The sequence below is a fragment of the Pongo pygmaeus genome, chromosome 13 (assembly GCF_028885625.2).
Source record: "Pongo pygmaeus isolate AG05252 chromosome 13, NHGRI_mPonPyg2-v2.0_pri, whole genome shotgun sequence".
Taxonomy (NCBI): Eukaryota; Metazoa; Chordata; class Mammalia; order Primates; family Hominidae; genus Pongo; species Pongo pygmaeus.
This window is the reverse complement of record NC_072386.2, coordinates 23,893,960-23,919,285: the sequence shown is the minus strand read 5'-3', so window position 1 is coordinate 23,919,285 and position 25,326 is coordinate 23,893,960. Positions and strand designations below refer to the sequence as shown.

The following is a 25,326-nucleotide window of genomic DNA, read 5'->3' as shown; positions in this document are numbered from 1 at the left end:
GGCAACAGAGCAAGACTCCGTCTCAAAAAATTAAAAAATAAAATAAAATAAAAACCAAACAAAAACTAGCCAAGGTCACCTCCTTGGTTTCTGGGTGAAAGCACAGGCTTCATGGGCACATTGACAAGGGCTGTAATTCCTGCTCTCTGCCCCTTACTGAGCCAATCTCCCCAGCCTCAGTTTCCCTGTGTGTCAGATGTGCATGACGACGTGCAGCTCCCTTGAGAGGGTGCTTAGTGATAGCAGCACACACACTCCCATGTGCCAGGCATCGCCCGTGTCATCCTCCCAGTGGCGCTGTGAAGTGGGAGCTATTATCTTACCTAAGGTCGTATGGCTAGTGAGTGGCAGGGCCGGTATTTGGATCCAGGTGGGCTGGCTTCGTTGTCTGTGCTAAGTGCCACAGTATGAGCCCCTGCCATGTACAGGAGGGCCGGGGTCACCCTGAGTTTCACTGTTCCTACTGTAAGATCAGCACAGAGGTGGGTGTGGAGCAGCTGTGCTGTTCGGAGTGGCTCTGGCCTCCTCACACTGAGGGTGCCAGCACCAGGCCAGGCCTGAGGTGGCTGCTCCCACCTCTTCCTAGGCTGCAGGACCCCATCTGAGGGAGGAAACCTAAGACCAGCCAGACCAGGGTGCTGCCAGTATCCCTTGGAATCCCTGGAGCTGAATGGGAGAGCAGGCCAGGCAAGGGTAAGGGGCTCCTCTCAAAGCTGGGACTACCAGGCTGAGGACCATACATTCATCTGCAGAGCCCTGGATGGACCTGGCCTGGGAGTGGGGCCATGACGTGAAGCTTCAGAGTGCTGTAAGAAGAGCTGGGGGGCTCCCCAGATACCAAAAGATCCAAGCCTTCTGTACATATGGGGAAACTGAGGCCCAGAGAGTGGAGGGGTCCTATCCAGGTCACACAACCAGTCCATGCTGGGACTGGGAGAATGGGAGAGGGTCCAGTGCTCCCATGGCTCATGTCCCAGCCTGGGTCCCACAGCTGCACAGATCCATCTACAGGAGGAACCATGCATATGCATGCATGTGTGTGCGTGTGTGTGCGTGTGTGTGCATTTGTGTGCATGTATGTGTGTGTGTGTGTGCATGTGTGTGTGTGTGCATGTGTGTGCGTGTGTGTGCATGTGTGTGCGTGCATGCGCATGTGTGCGTGACAGCAAAACCAACAGCAGGGACCCACAAGGTGCTATGATGCCCACCCCACCTTATCCTAATGCCTGCCTCCCTCCCTCCCTTCCTTCCTCCCTCCCTCCTTCTTTCCTTCCTTCCTTCCTTCCTTCCTAGAGCAGGACCTGCCTTTCTCCTCCAGACACTTCCCTCACCTCTGCCCCAACCCTTGTTTTCATCTCTCCCCAAGGCCTGGCTTCAGTCCACCCACCATCCCCCTCTCTGACGTCTTCTCCCCTTTCCTCTTTCCATTCCAGCACCATGGCCCCTCCAGCTCCCCCTCAGGGAACTGGCTATTCCTTCAGCCTGCCATGTTCTTTCCCCAAGTGTCCACATGGCTCACTCCCTCACTCCTTCAGGTCTTTACTCAAAGTCACCTTCTCAGTGAGGCCATCTGCTCTTCACACCTCCCCACACTTTCTAGATACTGTGCCTGCTTTTTCTCCATAGCGTCTATAACACGCCATATATTTTACATAGAACGCTAGCTCCATGAGGACAAGGACTTTTATCTTCCTTATGCCTGTGTCCTCAATGCTGGAATGGTGCCTGGCACGTTGGGGGCTCTCACCTGATATCTGCCAAGAGAATGGAAAGGATTGCTCTGTGACTGGTCAGGGCTCGTCTGAGCCTGACATTGGGACCAGAAACTGCAAGGTGTTCAGGACAACGGGCCTAGTGCAAGCCTGTGGCAGAGCAGTGGACAGCAGGTGGGGGCTGTGTATGAACCCATGGCTGCCCTGCCTCCAGGGCCCCTCCCAGGGACAAGAGGATGCCAGAGGGCTGAAGTGCTCAGGGAGGGACAGAGGAGGGTAGGAACCAGAAACCTGGGCCCTGTATGTGCCTCTCTAAGCTGTAACTGAGGCCTTGGGACTATGCTGCTCTGGAATGCCAACAATGAGAAAGGCTCACAGGGCCACTGAGGGTGAGAGAGGGGAAGGGGCTTGTAGAGGTTTACGGAAGAAGGCTACTGTACAGCTGGGGACTTCCAGCTGTGGGCCCTTCCCTGGTCACTCCCAGCCCTGGTTCCCCTGGCTCGGCTCCTCCCACTGTGGGACGTCAGATACAGTCGTCCTCCCTGGATTCCGTGTGCTCTCACCAGGCTCCCACCTGTTACCCCTCCCCTCCCCCTGGCGCCCCCCCACCCCCTCCGCCGTCCTCACACTACAGCTATTCCTTCTTTGTGTTTTTAAATATATCTACATACTGGCCAGGCGGGGGAGCTCACGCCTGTAATCCTAACAATTTAGGAGGCAGAAGCGGGTGGATCACCTGAGGTCAAGAGTTTGAGACCAGCCTGGCCAACATGATGAAACCCAGTCTCTACTAAAAATACAAAAATTAGCCAGGTGTGGTGGCGCATGCCTGTAATCCCAGCTACTTGAAAGGCTGAGGAAGGAGAATTGCTTGAACCCGGGAGGCAGAGGTTTCAGTGAGCCGAGATCACACCACTGGCACTCCAGCCTGCGTGATGGGAGCAAGACTCCATCTAAAAAAAATATATATATATATATATAATATATATATGTCATACAAAAAATATGTATCACATTTATATGTTATCAAGCACAATCATATAATAAACCCACAAATGTCCAACCCCAAAACTAGAAAATTATTAATAGCTTGTACTACTCCTGTGTTCCTCCCCATCTGCCTGTAGGAATTATTTCTTTTTCTAAAATAGTTTTCTTACATACATATATATAGCAAAGAATGTATTTTTGCTTATTTTTCAGCTACAAGACTGGTGTCACACTGTATATAGTCTACTGTATTACTTTTTTATTTTTTTGAGACGCAGTCTCACTCTGTCACCCAGGCTGGAGTGTAGTGGCACAATCTCCATTCACTGCAACCTCCGCCTCCCGGGTTCAAGGGATTCTCTCCTGCCTCAGCCTTTTGAGTAGTAGGGATTACAGGTGCCCAACTACACCAGGCTTTTTTTTTTTGGAGGCCGAGCCTCGCTCTGTCGCCAGGCTGGAATGCAGTGATGCGATCTTGGCTCACTGCAACCTCCGCCTCCCAGGTTCAAGCAGTTCTCCCACCTCAACCTCCCGAGTAGCTGGGACTACAGTGTGTGCCACAACACTCAGCTAATTTTTGTATTTTTAGTAGAGACAGGGTTTCACCATGTTGGCCAGGATGGTCTCAATCTCTTGACCTCGTGATCCACCCACCTTGGCCTCCCAAAGTGCTGGGATTACAGGCGTGAACCACCACGCCCAGCTACTGTATTACTTTTTATGCCTCCAGAATTTTTCTGTGTTGTTGCAGGTGTCTGTTGTGCCTTAATTTTTGCTATTGTAGGGGATTCTATTATGTGTAATTGCACAGCAGTGTATGTATCTGTTCCCCTGTGGATGGACATTTGGGTTGTGTCCAGTGTCTCTTGACCACCTACCTTGTGCCGTGCCCCCGACCCTCCTGTCATTACTCCACACTCTAGCTACATCCACAAAGCCATGACTTCACGAAACCCTGTCTTCCGCTTCTGAGCTCCAGACCATATAAAAGGCATAACTGTGTTTATTGAGCACTTACTCTGAGCCAGAAACGATTCTCAACATTTTACATGTGGTAGCACATTTAATATTCACAGCAACACAAATGGGAAGTAATATTCTTATCGCCATTTTACAAATGAGAAGACCAAGGCCCAGAAGGGTTGAATATCTTGCTCAAGTTCACACACCTTTTGCCACCCCCCATTCCAAGTCCCATAGGCAACTCAGACTCAGCACGTCCATGATGTAACTTATCATCTTCCTCTCCAAACCATTTCCTCACTTGTGCCCTACTCTCAGTGGGGACATCTCCAATCCCCAGGCCCAAGCTGGAAACCGGAAGCCATTTCTGACTCCTCCCTCTCCCTCACCCACCGCATCCAAATGGAGCCCAAGTCCTGTACATTGTTCTTCTCGGGTATTGAACAATCCCGGCTCTCGTCTCCACACCCACGGTGCTGACCCATTGTTAGGTGCCCGGCTGCTACTCCTGGGTCATCACTTCCCAGCACTCTCTTCGCAGGCCCATCTCCACCATTTCCAGCATCCTACACACTGCAGCTCAGGTGTGCTTTCTAAACCTCACCTCACCATGTCCCCACCTCCAGAACGAAGCCCAGCCTCCTCTGCCCATCCCCTCAAACTGTAAAGTGCAGCTCCCAGCCCCAAAAAGGACACCCCCCAACCACCATACCCTGCTCTGTCTCCTCCTCTGGGAAGCCTCCTGGCCTTGGCCCAGAGGCTGGATGTGAGCTCCCCCACCCCGAGCCCCACAGCCTCCAAGCCTCCCACTCTGCACTCACCTTCTTCCTTATAATTACCTGTCCCCCATTAAACTGCAACCCTCAAAGGCACAGCCTAGCGCATCCACTGCGCATCCCCAGTGTCCAGGCAGGGCCTGCACACAGTAGGTACACAATAATGGTTGAAAAGCAAAATGCATGAGCAATGACAGGAACCATGGGTGATGCTGCCTTCTGAGCCCCAGGCAACAGAATGATTCCTGCCTGGCCCCAGGGTCAGTGGATCCTGGCCCCCCACCCCACCCAACCTCTGCACCTGCTTCCCTGGAGCCCTTGGAGCCCTATGAGGCCTCTTCCTGTGTCTTCATGTGTTCAAAGGATTTCCCTCTTTGCATCTTCCTTTCCTATTCCTTCATGTGGGAGCACTCTGGCACCAAGAAGAAGAAAGAGGAGCCCAACCCCTTACCAGCCTTCAATCTATAACAAGCATTCTCAAGGGAATTAAAACTGATTCTTAAAAGGGGAGGTGAAAAAAAAATCTTACCCTTTTTTATGTATAAAGCACAGAACATATACAGAACATAAACAGATATATAGTATATCTGTGGTATTAAAATTTCATGTGATTAAGAAAAAAAAATCTAGAAGAATACTAGGGAAGGCACTAATGAAAAAAAGCCTAAAAAATTCTGATCTACATTCTTGGGCCTTGCCTTGTCTGGTCCAAGAACCGGCCAGAACTCGGGGAAGGGAAGAACCAGGGGAGAGTCTAGAGTCCAATCTCAGGATCCCCTCAAAGTATTTCCAAAGCCGGCCCCCACCAGTCAGCTACGGTCTGTTCCCCAAAACCGCCCTTCCTTCCCCCGTGCCTGAAAATCCCTCATTCTGTTTCTGTCATTCTTTCATCTCACCCTGTTCCTACTGAGGGTGCAGGTCAGCTCTTCCCCATTCTCCCCTTGGGGCACCCTAGTTCCCAGGGCATGAAAGACTTGAGGTGCCTCGTCTCTATACCTTGGGCTAAGACATAGCCCTAGAGCTCCTGGAAGAACCCAAGAGGGAAGCCCAACCACAGGAGGCCCCCAGGAAGTGGGGGTACTGCTGTGGGACAAGCCTTGCTTTATTGGGGAAGCGATGGGATCACAAATAATCTCTGCTTAGAAGTGCTCTAGGGCCATGGAGTCATGTAAGGGTGGGGCAGGGCGGACTGAAGATCTGTTGGCAGGGCTCACGGAGACGGGGGTGAGGGGAGAGATTGTGGGTTCATGAGATCCCATCTTAGGCAATACGGTTATCCCGTGGTCTTCATACGCCACAGAGTTCTCCAATTTCAGGGGCTCCCGTGGGATGGTGGAGCCAATGAAGACCAGGTAGATGATGCCACCTAGATAGGCACCCAGAAGTGGTGCCACCACTGGCACCCACCACCAGTTCTCCCCATCGCTGCAGGCAAGAGGCAGAGGCTTGCTGAGAGGGCTGATGCCCAGCACAGCACCCTCATCCACCTCGGGCCAAGACAGGTTGATCAGAGGAGTCATCCCCAGGCTACCCCAGGAAACAGCCCCAACCCGGGGCCCTGGTCAGCCTCAGCCCGATTCAGGGACAGGGTTGACACTCAGTGCAGGTGCAGGATCTGTATCTGTACTGGCCTGGGGAAACGTTGGGACTCACTCCTGCTCCCCAGGCCACGTGGGGGCTCTGCAGGACCCTCCTGTGCTGCCCCTCACATCACCCCCCACCCCTCAACACACAGGGGACCCACGGAAAAACTCAAAGGAATGGGCCTGGGCAGGGGCAGTACCTGAAGACCTGTTTGCCCCAACCAGCAATGAAGGTGAAGATGCGGGGGGGCAGGTCCCGGGACGGGTTGATGGCATATCCTGTGTTCATGCCGAGGGACACCCCGATGATGACCACGAGGATGCCTATCACCAGCGCCTGTGTTCCTGGCAGTGCTGGGTTGTTCTCCTGGTCCGTGATGGCGAAGAGACACAGCTGCAGCATCCCGGTCAGCCACGCCTGAGGAGCAGATGCTGTGGCAGCTCACCTGGGCCCCTCCCCAAGCCACAGGACCTCGGCAGTGCCCCAGACCCAAGCCCACCAGCAGAGACACGTCTCGGTAGAGTCTCCATCCAGAGTTCTTGTCCTGTCTATCCGGAGGGACTCCCTGCTGGCTCCATCCTGAGGGGTGGAGGGCAGGGGGAGGGGTACTCATCCTGGACCACTGACCTCATTCAGGAAACCCCGCCACAATGTCATGTGATCAGGAAGGTAGGTGGCAAAAATGCCAGCTGTAGCGACGGGACCGGTCACCATCAGCTGTCCACCCGAAAAGCGGAGAATGGCCGCTGCGGAGACACAGACTGTCATGCGAACCTGGCCCCTACTAAGCCCCACCGGGGTCCCAGAAATGAGGTTATAGGTTAGAGGGTAGGGGAGCTCCAAGGCTTTTTTCTCCCAGCTATTTTTTACAAATCAGGACACTGAGGTCCAATCTGCCCATATTTCATAGGAGGCGGCTGAGGCCAGAGGCGGACACCCGGGCAGGACACTCACTGTAGAAGAGACTGTAGATGGTGGCAGCCGCCAGGAAGGAGCCCAGGAACTGCCCCAGCACATAGACTGGAAACTTCCTCCAGGGCACGCGGCCCAGCGCACAGTTAGCGAAGGTCACAGCTGCGTTCATGTGGGCTCCTGCGGGCAGCAGGCAAGTGTGTCAGGGAGTGAGAGCAGAACAAGCAACAGTGACAAACAGCATGAGAACAACGACGGCTAGTGTGTATGACAGCATGCTCCGTGACAGAGCTCTCTCCTTGAGCCCTCACAACCACCCCGTGAGGCAGGGGCCACCATCTTCGTTTCACTCTTAAGGAAACTGAGGAACACAGAAGGCGATGGCTTGCCTAAGATGACCCAGCCAGTGAAAATGGTAGGTCAGGGGGGCCCAGGAAGAACCTGGGGCAGACACGTCATAGGCACGGGGTTCAGAGGAGACTTCCTCCCGCCCGGTGGCCAGGCTGAGGCACTGGCTGTGCTGGCAAAGGAGCTGGCTGAGGCGGGCAGGAAAGAGCCCGTTGGGGACACCTGGTCTTGCCCGGTCCGGCAGGGCCTGGGCTCACTCACCAGAGATGCGGCCTGCCACGTGCACTCCCATGGTGACTCCGAAGCCAAAACCCAAGTTGACAGCAAGGTAGCTCCCATAGTTTTTATTTAGAATCATATGGGCCACGGAACCAAGGCCGAATACCTACAAGGGAGGGCCTCTAAGGGGGCTGCTTGCCCAGAAGCCCCAACCTCAGAGGAGGGCTCAGAGCTCAGTTCTAGCTCCTCACCTCCATGCCCTGGGCCTCCCTGGCATTGCCTCGAAGACCCTCTGCCACGCCCTCTTCCTCCAGAGCCTTCCATCCTCACTGCCTCCTCTCCTTGCCCCTGCTGAGGCTTCTCAGACCTGAGCCACTGAGAGCCGGGTGGAGCGGCAGAGTTAGAAGCTTTTACGACAAACATCCAAGCACCTCAGCCCCAGGCCCACCTGAAGTTTTGGGGTGAGGCAGGGCTGTGAGGAGGGGATGGCTGGCATGCATTGCACCCCCTCAGAGTCCCTCACACTTCAGGCTGACCTGAAGGAAGTTTCTTCAAGGGACCTCCAAATCCATCCATGCCTGACTCTGCCAGGAACCCCTCCCTGCACACACAAGCACACGCGCGCGCACACACACACACGCACACACACACTTCGCCGCAACCCCCACAATGCTGGAACAGTGGGGCCCTAACTGTCTTGCCCTCAGCTTCATTTCCACTGACCTCAGGCGGCATTCCCAAGCTGCTGCTTCTTGCCCATCCCTCCCGGCTCCTCAGATAATGCCGCCTTCACAGGGGAAGGGGCCTACCTTCAGGCCCATTAGCCTCAGTCTAGAGCCACTGTTCCCTTCAGCCCTGGCTCCTGTGCTATCCTCTCCCTCTGCAGAGGCCTCCGTCTCCTCCATACCTTCCATCCTCCTATTGATCGGCTCCCACACACTGGAGTCTCATCCTTCCCAGCAAACTGTCCCACCCCTGCCCAGCGTCCTTCTCCAGCTGTGGGTTCCCGGTTGCCCCCTCCCTGTTTCAGTCAGGCTGCAGGAGAGAACACACTGGCCAGCTGCTTCACCCCTTCCCTTGCACCCCCTCCTCAATCTGGTTTCCACTTCCACATGTCACAGACACCAAAGCTCTCTCCAAGGGCTCCAGCAACCTCCTGATTTTCCAAAGGTCTTTTCAGGCATGGTTTTACCACGTAGACAGTTTCAGCTATGCCTGATGCACTAAAATTCCCGTTATCTCCATGGGGGAGCCAGATCCCTATTTGCAAATCCCCACTGGAACTCTCCTGGTGTTCCATGGTGTTTCAGGCTCTGTTGAAGGTTCGCCATCTCACAGCACACCTGCTCCTCACTCTATGTTCCCCAACCCCGTTGGCCGAGCCAGAAACTCAGATGTTGCAAATGACAGCTTCCTCCCCATCCTCCCCAGCACCCAATCAGCTCTGCTTACATTCTCCCCAAACCTCACCCAGCCTCTTCCTTGCAGCCAGAGTGATCTTCCTAACAAAAACCCCATCGCGTTTTCCCCAGACTCACTCACTGGCTCCCCTCCACTTCTAGGATAAAGTCCAAACTCAGTAGGCCACCACTGAAGACGCTGCATAATTTCATCCTTTCTGCCTGCTTCATATCTGCCCTAATACTCTTTGTATTCAGCAATAGTATTACTACTAAATAATAATAATCATTTATTGAGCACTGCCTACATGCCACTGAGTTATACTGATCACCTCCTTTAACCCTTACACCAGTCTTACATGTTAAGCACTGTTATTCTCCCCCACTTGCCAGATGGGTAATCTGAAGCTTAGAGAACTTGAATGGCTTGTCCAAGGTCACACAGCCTGTACATGGCAAGCCAGGACTAAATCCAGGCAGTTACCTGTGCCAGATGGCCTCAAACCAAACAACTGTGCTGCTCCATGTGCCTTCCTTTCTTGTGCCTGTTTTATTTGTTTGTTTGTTTGTTTGTTTGATGTTTGAGACAGGGTTTCGCTCTATCACCCAGGCTGGAGTGCAGTGCCATGATCAGGGCTCATTGCAGCCTCCATCTCCTGGGCTCAAGTGATCCTCCCACCTCAGCCTCTCAAGTAGTTGGGACTATGGGCATGTGCCTCGGCACCCAGCCATTTTTTTTTTTTTTTTTTGAGACAGAGTCTTGCTCTATTGCCCAAGCTGGAGTGCAATGGCGCGATCTCGGCTCACTGCAACCTCCAACTCCTGGGTTCAAGTGATTCTCCTGCCTTAGCCTCCCGAGTAGTTGAGATTATAGGTGCACGCCACCATGCCCAACTATTTTTTTGTATTTTTGGTAGAGACGGGGCTTCACGATGTTGGCCAGACTGGTCTCAAACACCTGACCTCAGATGATCTGCCTGCCTTGGCCTCCCAAAGTGCTGGGATTACAGGCATGAGCCACTGCACCCTGTCCCAGCTAATTTTTTCAGTTTATTTTGTGTAGAGATGAGGTTTCACTATGTTGCCCGGACTGGTCTTGAGCTCCTGGCCTTAAGCAATCCTCTCACCTCAGCCTCCCAGAGTGCTGGGATTACAGGTGTGAGCCACCATGCCTGGCCAGAATATCCTAATAATTTTACATTGACTGCATCTTGAAATAGGATTTTGCATATATGGGTTAATTATTAAAATTAATTTCACCTGTTGCTTTTTACCTTTTTAATGTGGATACTAGAAAAATTTAAATTATACAGATGGCTTGTATTGTATTTCCCCTGGAGAACTCTGTTCTAGAGTTGATAAAAGAGAAAACCTGGACAATTGTAGACATGAGGGCCGAAGTCAAAGCCGTCAGAGGAGAAGGCCCCAGGAGAGGGTACAGGGTAAGAAGGCAGACCAGGCTGGGTGCGGTGGCTCATGCCTGTAATCCCAGCACTTGGGGAGGCTGAGGTGGATGGATCACTTTAGGTCAGGAGTTCAAGACCAGCATGACAAAACCCTGTCTCTACTAATAATACAAAAATTAGCCAGGTGTGGTGGCGCTTGCCTGTAATCCCAGCTACTCAGGAGGCTGAGACAGGAGAATTGCTTGAACCCAAGAGGCGGAGCTTGCAGTGAGCCGAGATCACGCCACTGCACTCCAGCCTGGGTGACAGAACAAGACTCCGTCTCAAAAAAAAAAAAAAAAAGAAAAAAAAAGAGTTGAAAGGCACCAGTGTAGACTCCTCTTCGAGAACTCGCCTGAGGAGCAGGGGAGAGAGAACATGATCCCACGAAGGGGCTGACAGGGTGAAGAGAGGGATGTTTCATTTTGTGTTGTTTTTAGTGGAGAAACTTCAGTATGTTTATAGGCTAAGAGAGGGACGGGCTGAAGATAAAGGACAGAGAAAAAGGACAGAGTAAAGTACCTGAATAGGCTGGACAGCTGGATTGGTGCAGAAGCGGAGGGGTCCTCCGGGAAGGAGAGGACCCCGCCCCAGCCAAGGGGTGATATGTGGATACACAGGTGGTTAATGGGTCTCGTGGTGAGAGGGACAAGAGGGTGAGCTGAACACAGGAAGTGTTTATTTTACCTGTCAAGCAGCAGATCAAGCCATTTGCTGATTTAAAAAAAAAAGTCAGAGTACAGAGCAGCTTTGGGGAAGTCTGAGAAAATGTGAAATAGCCCAGATATGGTGGGAGAGAGGCAGCTGAGCAGGGCCCACTGGGTCCCTCAGAAGCCCCAGGACAGAAGCAGGGGAGCCCAGAGCTGGGCTGGCTTCGGATCCAGGATAAGATACAACAGGAGAGGACAGGAACAGTTGGAGGTGCAGGGGTTAGTGAGGCCAGGACAGGTTGACAGGCTGGCAGGGTCAAGAGGTAGAGGGACTGGAGCAGGCATGGAGGGTCTGAAAACAGAGGGGCCCCCATGGCCTTTCCCCCATTCCAATACCATGTGCTAAAAATACTGGATGAGCATAGGCCGGGCATGGTGACTCACTCCTGTAATCCCAGCACTTTGGGAGGCCTAGGCAGGCCTATCGTGAGGTCAGGAGTTCGAGACTGCCTGGCCAACATGGTGAAACCCCGTCTCTACTAAAGATACAAAAAATTAGCCAGGCGTGGTAGCACATGCCTGTAATCCCAGCTACTCGGGAGGTGGAGGCAGGAGAATCACTTGAACCTGGGAGGCAGAGCAGTGAGCTGAGATCACACCACTGCACTCCAGCCTGGGCAACAGGGTGAGACTGTGTCTCAAAAATAAAAATAAAATAAAATAAAATAAAATACTGGGTGAGTGAATGAACCCCACATGATTCCCTGTGTCAGGGTTGCCAACTGGCAACTCATGCACCTAATTCATCCAGCGCACAGGTTTTGTTTAGATAACTTGGTTTTGAAGAACAGAAGTTTCCGTCTCTCTTGAAAAATGAGCAGCTTAGGCAACACTGGCCTGCATTCCACCCTCCATGGCAACAGTCAGCTGGAGTGGCGGCAGCTATACAGCCTTGCACAGATTGGCACTCTGCAGCCAGCCAAAGTCCCCACCGCCCTGAGTTGCCGCTCTCTTGGCCCCTGTAGCATGTGATCTACAACCCTTGCCCCGTGTCTCACGTATATGGCTGGTTTTCCAGGGCCCAGATGGCTCCAGCCCCTCCTCTGCCTGATCAGTGAATGTGGCCCAGCCCATCCAACTCTCCCCCACAGCCAGGAGGCCAGCTCCAAGGGCAACACCCCTGGAAGCTGCAACATGGATCAGTCCACTTCCCTCGTCCTGGCTGCAATAAATGGGGTCAAGGTCACACTAGCTTTTTTGGCAAAACCTTCACCCTGGTGACTCACTGAGATTCCTATATATATATTAAAACAAAAACAAAAACAAAAAAAAAGCCCTCACTTCTTGGCACAGCCTGGCAACTAAAAATAACAACAACACAATGTCCGATATAGGCTTACACCTCACAAAGTTCTTTTATAAGTGCTACTGTCTTCAATCCTCACAGCAAATCTGCACAGCAAGAATTTTTCTCCCACTCTATAAATGGGGAAACTGAGGCCGAGAGAGGCATCTTGAACTACCCGAAAGTGAGGACCTTACCCTGGCTGGGGGAGCATTAACAAGCCAGAGTCTTTAAAAGCTGGCAATATTTAAGCTAAGGGACAGAGCATAGAGGTTAAGGGTCAAGACTGTGATATTGGGCCGGGCACGGTGACTCATGCCTGTAATCCCAGCACTTTGGGAGGCTGAGGTGGGAGGATCACTTGAAGTCAGGAGTTCAAGACCAGCCTTGACAACATGGTGAAACCTCGTCTTTCCTAAAAATACAAAAATTGGCTGGGCATGGTGGCATGTACCTGTAATTCCAGCTACTCCGGAGGTTGAGGCACAAGAATCGCTTGAACCCGGGAGGTGGAGGTTGCAGTGAGCCGAGATTGCGCCACTGCGACAAAGCAAGACTGTATCTCAAAAAAAAAAAAAAAAAAAAAAAAAAAAAGTGTGATATTAGACAGCACTGGATTTAATCTTGACTTAAAGTGTGACCTTGGGCAAAAGGCTTAGTCTCAAAGAGCCTCAGTTTTCCCATCTGTGAAACTGGGATAATAATAGTACCTAATTCACAGGGCTATTGCAAGGATTTGGGAAGATGCTGCACGTAAGGGGCTTAGCATCACAGAGCCCGGGATGCATTAGGTGCTCAATGAAAATCTCAACAAAAGGAAGAGAAACACAGATGTGGGCAGGTATCAAGCATGTGGGCAGTGCCTATTTCCCTAACAGCTCTCAGAGGACGCACCCTCCTGCCTCCGAGATTCCAAGGGTTAACAGCCCTCATGGGGCTGGAATGTCTTGTGATAAGTGAATTACTTTGCCCTGGATTAAGGAGGGACAGGATCCAACTGTTGTCCTCACAGCTCAGGAGCCAAAGCAGGTGGGGAGGTAAGAGAGGAGCAGGGGAGGGCCAGAGGCAGAGAGGAGAGAGTAGCTAGAGCACCTGTCCTAATAACAAGGGACCAATACATGGGTACCACATGTGTACTGGGTGCTGAGACTTGGCCTTCTTCACACAAGTCCTTCAGCTTGATGTTAATGTTCCTGTTAACCAATAAGGAAGCTACAGTTGTGGGCCGGGTGAGGTGACTTACGCCAGCAATCCCAGCACTTTGGGAGGCCGAGGCAGGCAGGTCACCTGAATTCGGGAGTTCGAGACCAGCCTGGCCAACATGGTGAAACCCCATCTCTACTAAAAACAGAAAAATTAGCTGAGCACAGTGGCACGCGCCTGTAGTCCCAGCTACTCAGGAGGCTGAGGCAAGAGCGTCACTTGAGCATGGGAGGTGGGGGCTGCAGTGAGCAGAGATCGCACCACTGCACTCCATCCTAGGAGACAGAGTGAGACCCTGTCTCAAAAACAAGAAAGCTAAATTTATGAACAGTTAAGATACTTGTGGATAGCCACACAGCTAGAAGATAACAGAGCTAGGATTCAAACACAGCTCCAAAGCCCATGAAGGCCTAATTCTACACGATATAAGTGAGAAGTCAGGCTTTAAGCCAGGGAGAGACCTGCCCAAGGCCAACTGGTCAATCAGTGGCAGGGTCAGGCTAAGAACCCTGGTGTTCCGATTTCCTCTCTCCCTTGAGCTCCATGGGCCGCACCACACACACAAACAGCCTCTCTCACCCCCACCTTCCTCTAGCATGCACCTGGCTGCCTTTGCCTCCCTTCCTAGAGGCTGCCCCTTCTTTTTCTAGACCCTGGACCCTGCATAAGATGCAATAAACATGGCTACAGTCATGTTAGGGGCAGAGGCTCGTTGGGGTAAGTGGCAGGGCTGAAGCAGGTGGAGAGGGAGCAACCTCACATCCCGCCTGCAGTCTGGATTCTGTCCCAATCACACACTAAAGAAGAGCCCTTGTCCAGGTTACCAGCAACTTCCACGTTGCCAAACCCTAAGGCCTCTTGCCAGTGCTCACCTCGCGTGGCCCATCTGCCGCTGCCCACGCCGCTGACAGCTTCTTCCTGGTGGAACCACTGCCCCCGTCTGTCACGCAGTCTGCTCTGCTTCTCCTCCCACCTCTTTAACCGTTCCTCCTCAGGCTCCTGTGCGTGCCCCTGTTCATTCCTCAGGGCTCTGTCCTCAAACTATCCTTTTCTTTTTCTGTGCACTCTCTCTGGACAGTGTTGACAACCAGCACCTGTGTTGTGATGAACTTCAACTTTTTCCTTCCAGACCAAGCGTCTCCTGAGCTCCAGCCCCTTGCCTGTGTTTAACTATCTCCCGGATTTCCCCACAGGCATCTCGCCTCTCACCCTGTGCTGGGCCCTGTGCTGGGCCCTGTGCTCCAGAACAGCTCATCGGCGCTTTGCCCACATCTTCTGCTGGCAGAGTCTCCCCGATTCCATCTTCCACAGCCCTTTCAAACATGTGCTTTCTTCTCCAACCCCAGACCAGTCATCGCCCTCTCTCTGTCCCAGATCAAAAACAGCCTCTTAACTGGTTCCCTCTTGCCAGCCTTGCCTGTCCTGCTTATGCTCCACACTGCACCAAAATTACCTTTAAAATCCAAATCTGATCATCTCACTCCCCTGCTTGCCAGTCTTCAACATCGCCCATTGCCTTCTGGATTCATTATCAGAGCCCGATCATCAAGTTTCTCTTCAATCTCTCTCTCTTTTTTTTTTTTTGAGACAGAGTTTCGCTCCTGTCACCCAGGCTGGAGTGCAATGGTGTGATCTCAGCTCACTGCAACCTCTGCCTCGCCTCCTGGGCTCAAGTGATTCTCCTGCCTCAGCCTCCTGAATAACTGAGATTACAGGTGTCCACCACCATGCTCAGCTAATTTTTGTATTTTTAGTAGAGACAGGGTTTCACCATGTTGGCCAGGCTGGTTTCGAGCTCCTGACCTCAGGTGATCCACCTGCCTAAGCCTCCCAAAGTGCTGGAATTACAGGCATGAGCCACCGCACCTGGGCCTCTTCAATCTCTTTACCCTGGGTTTCCCTTCTCCCCATTTCGAGCCGTGCCCCGGATACCCCAGTGCATGGTTTCATTTGACCCCCACATATTATGAGCCCTTTTTGTCCAAAAAGACTTGATGAGAAAGCCCCCCCTCCTTACTTTCCTCTGCTGCTTCCCCAGGCTCCCAGCTCAGAGGCAAGGAATGGACAATGTCACCCATGGGGTCAGCATGGGGAGGGGGTCATGGACGGCCCTGGTGGAGCCCCACCCACTTCGTGCTGCCCGCCCACTCACCATCATGACATATGTGCTCATGAACTCGGCCAGGAACTCTCGCACCATCTTCCTCTGCAGTATATGCTGGATCTTTGCTATCACGGGCCAGGAGACCATTTTGGAGCCACGAGTGGACCTGAGACAGTGGCCCGAGCCCATGGACAGAAAGGAGACTCAAGTCTGCCTGCTGCCCATCGGCTCTTCAACTCACAGCTGAGTTAATAGGTAACCCAGCAGCCTCGCCACACACACCTCCTCTTGCCCAGGGCAGCTGGTACAGCTGGAATTGGAGACACTTGAGAGCCATGAGGACATGGAGAGGAACTGGGGTAGATGGCCAGGCCATGCCCGTTCTAGTTGGGACTGGACCAGTAAAAATGGCACACCAATGAGGCCACTTTGCAGACGGGCAGGTGGGGAGCTGAAAGTGCAATCCACGGTGCCAACAAGCCTCTGGGAAAAAGCAGGGTGGGAGACAGCAGGCTGGAAAGTGGAGCTCAGTTGTCTATGTCTGTCCATTTGTCTGTCTGCCTATCTGCTAGAGCCAGAACTTTGGGGTCACAGGCCAGGGCCTGGCAACAGTGAGGCACTCTACAAACAGCATGAGGTGTGACAAAGTCTGCTGCTGAGCTCTATAAACAGCACTGAGCGCTGAAACATGTGTCAGGTTCTGCCAAAAATGAAGGGGTCAGCAAAATGCACCAGGTTGTGCAACCAGGTCAGTGCAAACAGAGGTTTGTGAGAGAGTGAGTGAATGAATGAATGACCGAGAGAGGGAGGGAGAAAAAGAAGGACTGGATCTACTTTCTGGTGTATCTTCAGTGCCTAGCACAATGCCAGGCACATAGTAGATGTGCAATAAATATTTGTTGAATGAGTGAAAACTGGGGAATCTGTCTTACTCTCAATTAGATCCTCAGAGCTTCCCAAAGTGCCTGGCACTTGCTTTATATTTAGCTAATTGCACAGTTAGATGGAAAGGTAGATGAAACAGGTGAGTAACAAGTCCCAAATCTGCGTATAAGGAGAGGTATAGGACTGGAGTTTGGGGAAGGTGGTGGGGTGGGCCTGGAGGATAGAGAGGAAGAAGAGGGGCTGGGCCCGGTGGCTGACGCCTATAATCCCAGCACTTTGGGAGGCCAAGGTTGGCAGATGACCTGAGGTCGGGAGTTCGAGACCAGCCTGACCAACATAAAGAAACCCCATCTCTACTAAAAAATACAAAATTAGCCAGGCATGGTGGCGCATGCCTGTAATCCCAGCTACTTCGGAGGCTGAGGCAGAAGAATCACTTGAACATGGGAGATGGAGGTTGCGGTGAGCCGAGACCTTGCCACTGCACTCCAGCCTGAGCAACAAGAGCGAGACTCCATCTCAAAAAAAAAAAAAAAAAAAAAAAAAAAAAAAAAAAAAAAAAAAACAGAGGAAGAAGAGGGATACAGGTACCTCTAAGTGTGGCCTTAGTGCTTGTTTACACTAGTCACTCTGCTATCTCACTGTCTGCATGCCCGGAAGCTGACACCAGCCCCTCAACTCCTCTGGCCAGCCCACCCTTGCACATCACGTACTGCCTTAGCTGCAGGCCTTTGCACATGCCAGTCCTACACCCAGAATGGTCCCCTGCCTCCCCGGAGGCTCCTTTACCCACCAGCCTTCTTTTCTTGACCCAAATTTCCCTTTCTCTGGGAGAGCCTCCTACCCTCTCCTCTAGGCCATTCATTTCTTCCACATGCCCCACAGTGCCCACTCTTTCAGCTGGGGCGTGCTCATCACACTGCATAGTAATTGCTCAGTTAGGCCAGGCACATGGCTCACGCCTGTAATCCCAGCACTTGCCGAGGCGAGCTGATCGCTTGAGCCCAGGAGTTCAAGACCGGCCTAGGCAGTATGACAAAACATCATCTCTACCAAAAAAAAAAAAAAAAAAAAAAATACAAAAATTAGTCAGGTGTGGTGGTGCATGCCTGTGGTCTCAGCTAATGGGGAGGCTGAGGTGAGAGGACTGCTTGAGCCCAGAAGGCAGAGGTTGCGGTGAGCTGAGATCACACCACTGCCCTCCAGCGTGGGTGACAGAGCGACACCCTGTCTCAAAAAAAAAAAAAAGCTTAATTAATTAATGGTTTTTCTTCCTAAGAGTTGGGATCATACCAGTTTCCTTCGCTGCAGTGCCTGAACATAGTAGTCATACTAGATTCAATAAATCTTTGGTTCATTGGCTGGTTGTTGCCTGCTGTGTGCTGATGAGAAAGGAGCCAGGCTTCCAGGATTCCCTTGGTGTTCTTGGCTCCCTGCTCTGTCTACCTCTCCCCTGCCTCTATGGTACCTTCCCAGGACTGTCTTTGGGCTGCTGCTTGCATTGGTAGGGTCTCTTCTTCAGGGCTGAGGAGGCTGCTCATGGGATAATGAGACCCCTATACGATGCTGCATGGGAGCTGGAGTTGGATGGGGGCCAGTGGATTACCTGCACAACTCTGCATCCCCCTCCATCTACTCATCCCTGGTTTTGTTTCTCTGGGGTAAGGAATAGAGCAAGGACTGGGATGGGTGAGCTATGAACAGAGGGTCTCAGCTGAAAAGTGGAAGATGTTTTATTCCATGCCTGGACATCTCTCATTCCCTCTGCTTACTTTTTGCTGCTGTGAGGCCGGGAGAATTTAGGAGCCCTGAGGAATGCTGCTGCTCTCCCTGGCAGGGCGAGGTGACCCTCCACAGGCCCCCATCCAAGCCCAGCTCCCATGCTGGAGGTAACCACAGAAGAGGAGAGAGAAGTGGACAGAGCAGAAAGCCAAGAACACCAAGAGAATCCTGGAAGCCTGGCTCCTTCCTCATCACCACACAGCAGGCAAGACACAGTAAGCAACAGATAACCTCCAACCAGCCAATGAACTCAAGACTTCTTGAATCTACTATGCCTAGAATGTTCAGGCACTGCAGTAAAGGACACTGGTACGATCCAGCCCATGGGAAGAAAAGCAATCAATTGAGCAATTACTATGCAGTGTGATGAGCACTGCCCCAGCTGAGAGTAGGCACCATGGGACATGTGGAGGAAGTGAATGGCCTAGAGGAGGGGGTAGGAGGCTCCCAGAGAAAGGGAAATTTAGGTCAAGAAAAGAAGGCTGGTGGGTAAAGGAGACTCCAGGGAGGCAGGGATCATTCTGGGCATAGGACTGGCATGTGCAAAGGCCTGCAGCTAAGGCAGTATCCAATGTGCAGGAATGGGCTGGCCGCGGAGGAGTAGAGGTTGCATGAGATGGACAGAGAGGGGCCAGGGCCAGGTGGCAGAAGGCCTCATGGCCCACATTAGGGAGTCTGAACTCTACCAGAGGGCCATGGGCCAAGTGGAGGATTTCAGCAGGAGAGCTGCTCCCCTGTGGAGGCCAGGATGGAGGAAGTGGAGTGGAGGCAGGGTGAGCATCAGCTTCTCCACAGATGGGTGGAGAAGTGGTGGCAGCCTGAGCCACAGAAACGGCGGTGCCAATGGCCACAAGAGCACAGTCAAGCTGACAGGCTTGGTGTCCGGTTAGAGAGGGAACGGAGTGGGGCAGCTCAGCGATGCCCTCAGGTCCTGGCTAGGGCAGCGGAATGACTATGGGGTGCAGCAGAGTAGCTGCGGGAGAATGGACAAGGAGGCCCTTTCTGGGCATGTTGAGTGTGAGGAGCCCGCTAGACACTTGGGTGGGATGGCCAGTGAGGAGGCAGCTGGTCATGTGGTGTCACTTACAGACACATTTGGAGGACAGCAAACCACAGATGGTCACCTGAGCCACGGGCATAGATGAGACAGCTCAAGGAGAGGGTACAGACTAAGAAGAGGGGCCCAAGAAAGCCAGCCTACAAAGCAAGAAACTGACAGCCAACCAGATCCCCTAAGTAATCTGCTAACCAAGGAACTAAATAGCTAACAACTCACTAACGCTTGTTTCTTTTCTTTTTCTTTTCTTTTTTTTTTTTTGAGACGGGGTCTCACTCTGTTACCCAGGCTGGAGTGCGGTGGCACAGTCACAGCTCACTGCAGCCTAGACTCCCAGCGTTCAAGCGATCCTCCCACCTCAGCCTCCCAAGTAGCTGGGACTACAGGAGCATGCCACCATGACCGGCTATTTTTTTCTATTTTTTGTAGAGATGGTGTTTTGCCATGTTACCCAAGCTGGTCCCAAACTCCTGGACTCAAGCAATCCTCCCACCTCAGCCTCCCAAGGTGCAGGGATTTCAGGCATGAGCCACCACGCCCGGTGGCTTACTAACCCTTTGACTAACCTATCAAAAACCAACTAACTGATTCTCCTGCTAACCAGCTATTAACTTATTTAATTATCTAATCAACCAGTCAACCATAAACTATCCAACTAACCATGAGCCAACAATTCAACCTGCTAACCAACATTTCTTCATTCAACAAACATTTGTTGGCTAGGTATGGTGACTCATGCCTGTAATCCCAACACTTTAGGAGGCCGAGGCAGGTGGATCACTTGAGGTCAGGAGTTCAAGACCAGCCTGGCCAACATGGCAGAACCCCATTTCCACTAAAAATAAAAAAAAAAATTAGCTGGGCATGGTGGCACGCGCCTGTAATCCCAGCTGGGGGGGTGCTGAGACATGAGAATCACTTGAACCCAAGAAGCGGAAGTTGCAGTGAGCCGAGATCATACCACTGCACTCCAGCATAGGCAACAGAGCAAGACTCCGTCTCAAAAAAAAAAAAATTTTTTGTTGAGCACCTACTTATGAGTCAAGCACCAGGGATACAAAGTCAAAACCCACTCTCCACCCTTGGGTCACTCTGTTTAATGGAAGAGATGGGTAATGGCAACACCAGCAGAGAGACGCAGCCTGGGACTGGGGGAGCTCAGGGGAGGCATGGGAGGTGAGGCCTGAAGGGGGTTTTGAAGAATAGGCAGGTGGTGGCCTGACGTGGTCATGGGGTAATAGGGTGGTGGTAGAAAGAATGCTGGAAGCTGTGCACATTCTAGGTATTTTAGGAGATTGGTGACTGGATGTAAGACATGGGGGAGAGGGAAGTATCAAGGACATGACCTTGACTTCTGGCTTGAGCAACTGAGGAGAAGGGGACCCCTGACTGAGCCAAGAGCACAGGAGGAGTGGACTTGCAGGGGGCGGAGGAGGCTGTTTCCATCTAGGAGCTGAGTTGCCTGTGAGACACCAGTGGGTCTCTAGAAACAGGATCTAAAGCACTGGAGAGAGACGTAGGCTAGAGGCAATGATGTCAACAGAGGGGCACTATTCATTCTCTCCATCCAAGTGTACAACAGGCAAATATCCCTGCTTGCATGGAGCTGACAGCAATGAAATGTAACAAGTAAGTACATTTGTATAAGTGAAGGTACCAGCTCCTATGGAAAAAAACAGAGCAAGGAGAGGGGAATTGGGAGTGCAGGGGCTGGAGATGGGGTGTGATTTCAAATAGGGCAGCCAGAGTAATCCTTGTTGAGAAGGTGGCCTTGGAGCAAAGCCACGAAGGAGATGAGAGTGGGATGTATGTTAACTGCAGAAAGCCTCTCAGGTTGAGGGAATAGTCACCAGAGGACTCTCAGCATGTTTGAAGAAAGCAAAGTCAGTGTGAGGCCGGGTGCAGTGGCTTACGCCTGTAATCCCAACCTTTTGGGAGGCCGAGGAGGGTGGATCACCTGAGGTCAGGAGTTCAAGAACAGCCTGGCGAACATGGCGAAACCCCATTTCTACTAAAAATACAAAAAAAAAAAAAAAATTAGCTTGGCATGGTAGTGTGTGCCTGTAATCCTGTAATCCCAGCTACTCAGGAGGCTGAGGCAAGAGAATCGCTCGAACCCGGGAGGAGGAGGTTGCAGTGAGCCAAGATCATGCCACTGCACTCCAGCCTGGGTGACAGAATTGGATTCCATCTCAAAAAAAAAAAAAAAAAAAAACCTGAAAAGAAACTCAGTGTGGCTGGAGGAGGGAGAACAGGGGACTGGAGTGGGGAGGCCAGAAAGCTAACAAGGCAGAGCCTTGGCCATTGCAAGGACTGGCTCTTGTTCACCCCAAAGACAGCTGAGCCTGAGCGGGTGAGAGGTGCTGAGTGCAGCTGAGTTGACAGCCACCGGCATGCCTTGACCCTCATCCGAGTATTTCTGAGCCTCCCCTCACCCCAGGACCCAGCCCAGGCAACAGGTGGAAGATGCTCTTCTTCTGGGACCTCAGGAGAGTGGGTGGGTGGGGAGGAGGGGGGAGAGCTGCCCCAAGGGAGAGGCTGAGGATGGAGCAGGGAGGGCACTGAAATGGGCTGGGTGGAGCACAGGGGGCTGGAGGGTGAGAAGAGGGTGGGGTACTTACCGCCTGTGCCTGGATGCTTGAACCATGTTTTGTCTTTCAGATTTGTAGATGCTGAGGAGCCAAAGAGAGGTCACTAGGGCTGGAGGACACAGAACTTGGCCCCACACTTCCATCAGACCTTGGTCCCCAGGGGAGAAGCCCTGGGGCAGCTCCTGCTAGTGCCACTCCCTTAACCCAGCCAAGCAACAGGGAGGGAGGAGTGGTACTCAGCCAATGAGGCGACGCCCTGGAGCCCCACCCCACCCATGATGGCCCCAGGACCCCAAACCCAGGCCAGACCCTCCAGTGCTCCTCCTGACCTTCCCTGTCTGCAGCCCGGCTTTGGACTGTGGAGATGTCCTCAGCCTCTACTCGGTGTCTCCAGCCTCATATTTGCATGCCATACCTTTAACCTCAAGCCCTCTTGCTGTTAACTTAAACTGTGACTGTCCAGGACCTGCACACGCACATACATGCACGCATGCACACACACACACACACACACACACACACACAGAAGGTGAACATGCAGGATGAGGCCCTGAAAACTCATTTCACCTGTGTACCTTGCCCAAAAATTCCCCTTTGTACTCCTATCTTTATCTCTGACAGCATGAAGTTAGCCCGAAGTCCCCTCACCCTGTCTGTCCTCCTGATTCTCTAGCCCAGTTCCCTCTAGCTCCAGCACAGACTCTTATCTCCAGCCCTGACTGCCGAAATCCTCCAGCCCCAGCTCCAGCCCCTCGGGAGGGGACTCCGTGGGAGGAACGACTCCAGCAAGCCAGCAGCTGACCCGTCTCTGGCCTGCACGCCTCCTGCTGTGGTCCACTGCTGGTGGTCTTCGGCTCTCTCCTCATCTCACCCCCATGGTCTGCTGACAGCCCAGCCCAGTGCATCCCTGCCATCTCTGCTCTACCGCTGGTCCTCCCAACAACCAACTTACAGGTAAGGAAACTGAGGCCCAGAGAGAGGGTGTATGTGCCTGTGTCACACAACAACACAGTACTGCACCATAACAAGAAAGCCAGGACTTCCACTCCCAGCTGGGGCTCCTTCCCCAAACAATCCCTCAGTCACCTCCTCCCTGTATGGTACCCAGGGAATGGCCCTTCCAGATCTGGGCACTGAGGAGGCCGCCCCATCCCCACCCTGCCTGGAGCCCCACTCACTCTGCTGAAATATCTTCTGATTCTCAGCCTCTGCCTTGGGGGCTTCTCAGTTAAAGCACATCTTGATCTTGTTCCTCCGTGACTGTCCCTGGCTCAGCTTCCACCCCCAGCTGGGGCTCAGCTATCCCTGTGTCCCCAGTCCAGAGCCTGCCTCTCAGCCCTCCCAGGGCGGCCTCGAGCGCTGCTTCTGCTCCTCCAGGGGAGAGGTCAGTAAGGCAGGGGTTTGGCTGGTGCCACTTGAACCAAGTCCAGATGCACTGCCCAAAATAACATCCCTCGTCCGGCCAGCAGTGCCATGGAGACCGAGTTCTGAAGCAGGCCTTTGTGAGGTCAGAGGTGGAGCTCTGGGTGGACACTCTGGGCCTTGCAGTCCCAGAGGAAAGGCCTGTCCTCCAAGCCAATGTGCAGCCTGACTCTGGGGCCAGCACCTGAGGAAGCGTCCCTAAGCCCCAGCCCTGGGGAAGGCTGAAGAGGCCTCTGAGCCCCCAGCACTGGGGAGAGCTGTGCCGAATAGGACTGGAGGTGGAAGTGTTGGAGATTAACAGCCAGGTGGAGGGGACGGGGGGAGGCCCTGGGTCAGTCCTCAGGGCACCCCCATTCTGAAGGGGGAAAGGGAAACTCAGGCCCAGTCCTCAGGGGCCCCCAGTCTGAGAGGAAGGAGGACACACAAGCCATATTTGCAGAGAAACACCAGCCTGTGAGAGGAGGTAGAAGCCCAGGCCTGGACCTCCCCATAGTCTGAGGAGCAGTCCACCTGTCCTCGGGGAAACACCTCCCTTAGGAAAGGCCAGCAAGGCCCCCGTAAAGGAGCCAGAGCTGGATCGGGACATGGGGCTCGGGGCCCAGCAGCGTGGGAGCTCCGGGACCGAGGTGCAGTCAGGAGAGACCCTGGGGGCCAGCGGCAGTCCAAGAGGACTTTTGGAGCCAAGGCCTGACTGGGTCTCAAACAATGGGGCAGGCAGTTTGGGGTTTCAGCAGGTGGCCCAGTGCTGAGACACAGGGGAGGTGTTTCTGGTCTGCAGACACTGAGGACACTTGCTACGTGGCGTGGTGGACGGTGGGTAAGTCCTGGGACCTTCTGGCACCAGGCTCCATGGGCGGGAAGGGGCATATGATTCAGTTGTCCAAAGCTCAGGTGTGGGAATGGAACTGTCCTGTAGAGGGTGCCAAAGACCAGGTCTGGAACCTGCATAGCCCCAGTCCCCACCCCCGCACACACCCTCCCACCCCTTCCAGCTTTTTCTGCAGATCTTTCTGCAGGGGTGAGGCAGGGAGAGGAAGGGGTCGGCCACAGTCCCGGGGCTTCCTAGTCAGAAGCCCTCTGTAAGGCACTAACTTCCCTCTGCAGATTCTTTTTGTTGTTGTTGTTGTTGAGACAGAGTCCTGCTCCGCCCAGGCTGGAGTGCAGTGGCACAATCTTGTCTCACCACACTCTCTGCCTCCCGGTTCAAGTGATTCTCCTGCCTCAGCCTCCCAAGTAGCTGGGATTACATGCACCACCAAACCCAGCTAGTTTTTTTGGATTTTTAGTAAAGACGGGGTGTCACCATGTTGGTCAGGCTGGTCTCGAACTCCTGACATCAGGTAATCCACCCGCCTCGGCCTCCCAAAGTGCTGGGATTATAGGTGTGAGCCACTGCACCCGGCCTCCCTCTGCAGATTCTACGTGAGCTCGAGACTCAGCCTCTCTTCCTCAGGAAGGGAGGGGTGCACGCCTGGAAATGGGAGAGCCCTGCCTTTATTCCTTTCCCATGTGTGCTCCCAGGGCCGGGATGAGGTCACGTTAGAAGTGGATCTGGGGTCTCGGATGAGGTCAGCACTTGGGCAGAGTTGGATTGGGGGAGGGAATTGGGATCCATGCTGGGGTCAGAGATCAGGCTCCAAGCTCATTTACAGGGCTTGACCCTGGGGACTGAGAGGTGGCGAAGACACAGTCCCATCTGTCTCACGGCAGAGACAGGTAAGCAGCAGGTGACTTAGGACACACCAGATAAGCTGGAAGGAATACAGACGGGGCTAGCCCAAGCTCGAGGGGGACAAAGGTCTACCGGAAGAGGTGACATGGGAACTGAGTTTTCCAAAACAAGCAGGGGGAGGAAGGTCACCGTGGCATTTGAAGCTTGATGGGATTGTGAGAAAACCTGGGAGCTGTGAGTGACTTGCAGAGGGCTGCGGAAGTGGG

At 53.0% G+C, this 25,326-nt stretch overlaps 1 protein-coding gene across 4 annotated transcripts; it reads right to left on the bottom strand.

The window, feature by feature from the left end:
- Positions 1 to 3,715: 3,715 nt before the first annotated feature.
- AQP7 (aquaporin 7) lies at positions 3,716 to 23,453 on the bottom strand. 4 transcript variants are annotated; one of them, XM_054502850.1, is made up of 8 exons: positions 23,145 to 23,453; positions 21,997 to 22,047; positions 15,700 to 15,817; positions 7,547 to 7,670; positions 6,980 to 7,117; positions 6,653 to 6,771; positions 6,225 to 6,442; positions 3,716 to 5,866 (listed from the first exon to the last, which is right to left on the bottom strand). In XM_054502850.1, exons 2-8 carry the CDS (start codon positions 22,020 to 22,022, stop codon positions 5,581 to 5,583), a joined length of 1,029 nt encoding a protein of 342 aa, XP_054358825.1. In that variant the 5' UTR covers positions 22,023 to 22,047; positions 23,145 to 23,453; the 3' UTR covers positions 3,716 to 5,580. The 4 variants fall into 4 exon arrangements, with proteins under 4 accessions (XP_054358825.1, XP_054358826.1, XP_054358827.1 ...); XM_054502851.1 differs by lacking the exons at positions 15,700 to 15,817; positions 21,997 to 22,047 and having other exon boundaries at positions 23,145 to 23,366; XM_054502852.2 differs by lacking the exons at positions 15,700 to 15,817; positions 21,997 to 22,047; positions 23,145 to 23,453 and adding an exon at positions 14,420 to 15,082.
- Positions 23,454 to 25,326: the final 1,873 nt, after the last annotated feature.

What these genes read in the sequence shown, in the direction of transcription:
- AQP7 (XM_054502850.1), bottom strand. Translation starts at nt 22,022, where the DNA reads ATGGTTCAAGCATCCAGGCACAGGCG. An exon ending in TGAGCACATATGTCATGATG is followed by an intron (nt 7,671 to 15,699) that starts GTGAGTGGGCGG and finishes CCTCCCTTGTAG; the next exon opens with GTATTCGGCCTTGGTTCCGT. An exon ending in CGTGGCAGGCCGCATCTCTG is followed by an intron (nt 7,118 to 7,546) that starts GTGAGTGAGCCC and finishes TGCTGCCCGCAG; the next exon opens with GAGCCCACATGAACGCAGCT.